The 5,369-nt window shown below is 33.0% G+C and overlaps 1 protein-coding gene across 1 annotated transcript in view; it reads right to left on the bottom strand.

The window, feature by feature from the left end:
* The window catches only part of LOC112000447 (uncharacterized), a 16,969-nt gene extending 11,803 nt beyond the window's left edge, over window positions 1-5,166 (bottom strand). Inside the window, exons 1-2 of the mRNA XM_065780886.1 lie at window positions 4,585-5,166; window positions 2,875-3,097 (exon numbers count right to left, since the gene is read on the bottom strand). Coding sequence (XP_065636958.1) covers window positions 2,875-3,097; window positions 4,585-4,891 — 530 coding nt within the window. The 5' untranslated portion in view covers window positions 4,892-5,166. The remainder of the gene's footprint in view (window positions 1-2,874; window positions 3,098-4,584) is intronic.
* Window positions 5,167-5,369: the final 203 nt, after the last annotated feature.

The raw sequence follows: 5,369 nt of genomic DNA, 5'->3' as shown, positions 1-5,369 counted from the left end.
TTTTTTAATGTGAGTTAAAAATGTTTAAAACATGTGCTATGTATCCAAGAGTTATGCCATTTGGATATACACTATTGTTAGTTTCTTTAAGATCTTTTTCCATCTCCCTGTGTGTGTTAAAAATATTTAATATTCTTAAAAAAAACATTTTTTTTTTTTTGTCTTTTGTAGGAAATAAGGTGAAACTAGGGCATGTAATTTTAGAATTTGTGTGAGAGTTTTTTGTTATGCAAAAATGATAAAATTAAATAAAAGAAGTCCTGTTATTAATGGTAATAAAACCTGTTGCATAACTACCGAGAAGGGTGGTCTAGTGGTTTTGGCGCGAACGCAAGAGTGCACTGCTGCGTGAGGTCCCATGTTCGAACCCCATGGGCGAAACGTAGTATTTTCTTCATGCAGCTAGCCTAAGGGTTTTTGTGGGGGTAAGGTGAAGTTTGTTGCTCACCCATTTTTTTCATCCCAAAAAAAGAAAAAGAAAAAACCTTGTTGCACAAACACTATTAAAAATAGAAAAAGCAAAACGCATGAGAAAGTGAGGAACATCATCAGCAACAGTAACACACCGAGAGAGCATAAAGAGATGAGTGATGAAAGCCAAAGCCTTAGCAAAAAGAGAAGAAAGCACAGTGATTGCCACTGCCACTGCATATCACACGAGTTCTTTAGAGTCACATCCAATCACCCTAACAAAATCGCCGTCGTCCATTCCCAAATCTCCACACAACTCCGCCCCAGTGGCACCGTCGATAACACTGACACTGATAAGCCGCCGCTTCGTGTGAAATCGGCGTCGCCACCTTTTTACGACGGCGACCGCCTCTTTACTTTTTCTGATCTCCTGACCTCCGTTGATTCGCTCACCTCTCGCCTCCGCTCCATTCTCCCCGGTAATGATTTTGAATTTTTTATTTTATTTTATTTTTTCTGAATTATAAAAACTTTGTATTTATAATGAAAATTCATAGTGTGGATTGCTACAAAAATTTTGAACGCATTTAGAAACAAGCAGGTTTGATTTCGCAAATGGCGAATTTAAAGGATTTATAGGTTTGTTGTGTAATGCTTTATTGTTAATCTTGTGCGTGCTCTAATGGCGAAACCTTTATCGCCTTTTGTATTGCAAAAACTTTATGTTTATACCAAAAAAAAAAAAAGAAAAAAAAACATAAAGAGAGAAGAAATGGAAATTCATGGTGTTGATGTAATTACCTGTGTTTGAATAGCAACAAAAATTGAAAATTATGAACTAATAAGGCATGTCAAGCATTTTCTTTTCTTTTTTTCCTAAAGAAAGTGATTTTGATTTTTCATTTTCTGTGAATTGTAAAAAACTTTATATGTAAGAGAAGAAAAAAAAAAAAAAAAAAAAAAAATTCTGATGTAACTGTCTGTGTTTTTGAATTGCAAAAAATTTGAAAATCATGATTGATTGGAAATGCAATGTCACCGAGTAATTGATGTGGTGAATTTAAATTTTAAAGGCATGTTAGGTCTGTTGTGTCCGAGAATTTATAAAGTGAATTGCAAAAACTTTATATTTATGTCAAGAAATATTAACTATATGATAAGAAATAAAAAAAAAAAAAATTTAGTATTTGAATCTTTTAAGCTTTCGGACTTAGTAAAATTTTTTAGTGATTTGAGTTTAAGTGCATTTATTTAACTGCCTGTGTTTGAATTTTTATAAGTGAATTGCAAATTATTTTATTTTATTTTATTTTTGTTTATACCAAAAAACGTAGGAGAAGAAATGAAAAATTATAGTGTTGATGTAACTGCCTGCTTGTGTTTGAATCTTTCAAGTTTTTGAGGTTAGTTGGAAATTTACTTTTGTGAGATTGGAAAAATTATGAGTTATTGGAAATGTAATTTTACTGCCTGTGTTTTTGAATTGCAACAAAATTTGGAAATCATTAACTAATTGGAAATGCAATGTCACTGAGTAATCAATGTGGCAAATTTAAATTTTAAAGACATGTTAGGTATGTTGTGTGATGATTTATTGTCACTCTTGACTTTGTTGAAGCTAATAGTACTTATATTGAGGTGGCACCTTTTTTTTTTCCCCCTCTAAAGAAAACGATTTTGATTCCTCAATTTTCTGTGAATTTATAAAAAAAAATTGCAAAAAATAAAGTTACTAAACATCTGAGAAGAAATAAAAAATCATAGTGTTTGAATCTTTCAAGCTTTCGGAGTTAGTTTGAAATTTACTTTTATGATATTGCAGAAAATTTTAACACACTTGGAAACAAGTAGGCTCCATTAACTTATTGGAAATGCAAAGTCAACAAGTAATTGATGCTGCAAATTTACATTTTAAAGGCATGTTAGGTTTGTTGTGTGATGATTCATTTTCATTTTTGGCTTTGAAGGTAATGGTACTCATAATGAGGTGGCTGAGCGTGCTCAAATGGCGAAATCTTTTGTGCCATTTGTGTCAAGTGTGGATCGATCAATTGAGTATAAGGATATGTATACTCCAAAAGTGGTGGGAATATACATGCCACCTTCAGTGGAATACATAGTTGCTGTTCTTTCTATATTGAGGTGTGGGGAGGCGTTCATGCCATTAGATCCATCATGGCCAAAGGAGAGGATCTTATCGGTTATTGCTTCATCAAATGCTGATTTAATTATTGGGTGTACATCTTCATTTGGGAGGAGTAGCAGATACTGGCTTGATAGATCACTTTGGCTAATAGAATGCAGCAGCTGTCCCGTCTTATGCTATTCCATGGAAGAAAGCCTTCAAGAGTATATATGTCCGACAGATTTTTTATGGCCTTGTGAAATTGGAAAAGAAAGATTGTTTTGTTATTTGATGTACACTTCTGGATCATCTGGAAAGCCTAAAGGCATTTGTGGCACATCTCCTTTGGCCATGATGGATCTAATGGCATGAACGCCTCCCCACACCTCAATATAGAAAGAACAGCAACTATGTATTCCACTGAAGGTGGCATGTATATTCCCACCACTTTTGGAGTATACATATCCTTATACTCAATTGATCGATCCACACTTGACACAAATGGCACAAAAGATTTCGCCATTTGAGCACGCTCAGCCACCTCATTATGAGTACCATTACCTTCAAAGCCAAAAATGAAAATGAATCATCACACAACAAACCTAACATGCCTTTAAAATGTAAATTTGCAGCATCAATTACTTGTTGACTTTGCATTTCCAATAAGTTAATGGAGCCTACTTGTTTCCAAGTGTGTTAAAATTTTCTGCAATATCATAAAAGTAAATTTCAAACTAACTCCGAAAGCTTGAAAGATTCAAACACTATGATTTTTTATTTCTTCTCAGATGTTTAGTAACTTTATTTTTTGCAATTTTTTTTTATAAATTCACAGAAAATTGAGGAATCAAAATCGTTTTCTTTAGAGGGGGAAAAAAAAAAGGTGCCACCTCAATATAAGTACTATTAGCTTCAACAAAGTCAAGAGTGACAATAAATCATCACACAACATACCTAACATGTCTTTAAAATTTAAATTTGCCACATTGATTACTCAGTGACATTGCATTTCCAATTAGTTAATGATTTCCAAATTTTGTTGCAATTCAAAAACACAGGCAGTAAAATTACATTTCCAATAACTCATAATTTTTCCAATCTCACAAAAGTAAATTTCCAACTAACCTCAAAAACTTGAAAGATTCAAACACAAGCAGGCAGTTACATCAACACTATAATTTTTCATTTCTTCTCCTACGTTTTTTGGTATAAACAAAAATAAAATAAAATAAAATAATTTGCAATTCACTTATAAAAATTCAAACACAGGCAGTTAAATAAATGCACTTAAACTCAAATCACTAAAAAATTTTACTAAGTCCGAAAGCTTAAAAGATTCAAATACTAAATTTTTTTTTTTTTTATTTCTTATCATATAGTTAATATTTCTTGACATAAATATAAAGTTTTTGCAATTCACTTTATAAATTCTCGGACACAACAGACCTAACATGCCTTTAAAATTTAAATTCACCACATCAATTACTCGGTGACATTGCATTTCCAATCAATCATGATTTTCAAATTTTTTGCAATTCAAAAACACAGACAGTTACATCAGAATTTTTTTTTTTTTTTTTTTATTTCTTCTCTTACATATAAAGTTTTTTACAATTCACAGAAAATGAAAAATCAAAATCACTTTCTTTAGGAAAAAAAGAAAAGAAAATGCTTGACATGCCTTATTAGTTCATAATTTTCAATTTTTGTTGCTATTCAAACACAGGTAATTACATCAACACCATGAATTTCCATTTCTTCTCTCTTTATGTTTTTTTTTCTTTTTTTTTTTTTGGTATAAACATAAAGTTTTTGCAATACAAAAGGCGATAAAGGTTTCGCCATTAGAGCACGCACAAGATTAACAATAAAGCATTACACAACAAACCTATAAATCCTTTAAATTCGCCATTTGCGAAATCAAACCTGCTTGTTTCTAAATGCGTTCAAAATTTTTGTAGCAATCCACACTATGAATTTTCATTATAAATACAAAGTTTTTATAATTCAGAAAAAATAAAATAAAATAAAAAATTCAAAATCATTACCGGGGAGAATGGAGCGGAGGCGAGAGGTGAGCGAATCAACGGAGGTCAGGAGATCAGAAAAAGTAAAGAGGCGGTCGCCGTCGTAAAAAGGTGGCGACGCCGATTTCACACGAAGCGGCGGCTTATCAGTGTCAGTGTTATCGACGGTGCCACTGGGGCGGAGTTGTGTGGAGATTTGGGAATGGACGACGGCGATTTTGTTAGGGTGATTGGATGTGACTCTAAAGAACTCGTGTGATATGCAGTGGCAGTGGCAATCACTGTGCTTTCTTCTCTTTTTGCTAAGGCTTTGGCTTTCATCACTCATCTCTTTATGCTCTCTCGGTGTGTTACTGTTGCTGATGATGTTCCTCACTTTCTCATGCGTTTTGCTTTTTCTATTTTTAATAGTGTTTGTGCAACAAGGTTTTTTCTTTTTCTTTTTTTGGGATGAAAAAAATGGGTGAGCAACAAACTTCACCTTACCCCCACAAAAACCCTTAGGCTAGCTGCATGAAGAAAATACTACGTTTCGCCCATGGGGTTCGAACATGGGACCTCACGCAGCAGTGCACTCTTGCGTTCGCGCCAAAACCACTAGACCACCCTTCTCGGTAGTTATGCAACAGGTTTTATTACCATTAATAACAGGACTTCTTTTATTTAATTTTATCATTTTTGCATAACAAAAAACTCTCACACAAATTCTAAAATTACATGCCCTAGTTTCACCTTATTTCCTACAAAAGACAAAAAAAAAAAAATGTTTTTTTTAAGAATATTAAATATTTTTAACACACACAGGG

Source organism: Quercus suber, unplaced genomic scaffold (genome assembly GCF_002906115.3).
Source record: "Quercus suber isolate HL8 unplaced genomic scaffold, Cork oak 2.0 scaffold_250, whole genome shotgun sequence".
NCBI lineage: Eukaryota > Viridiplantae > Streptophyta > Magnoliopsida > Fagales > Fagaceae > Quercus > Quercus suber.
The sequence above is the reverse complement of the archived record's forward strand: the minus strand, read 5'-3'. Positions and strand labels throughout refer to the sequence as shown.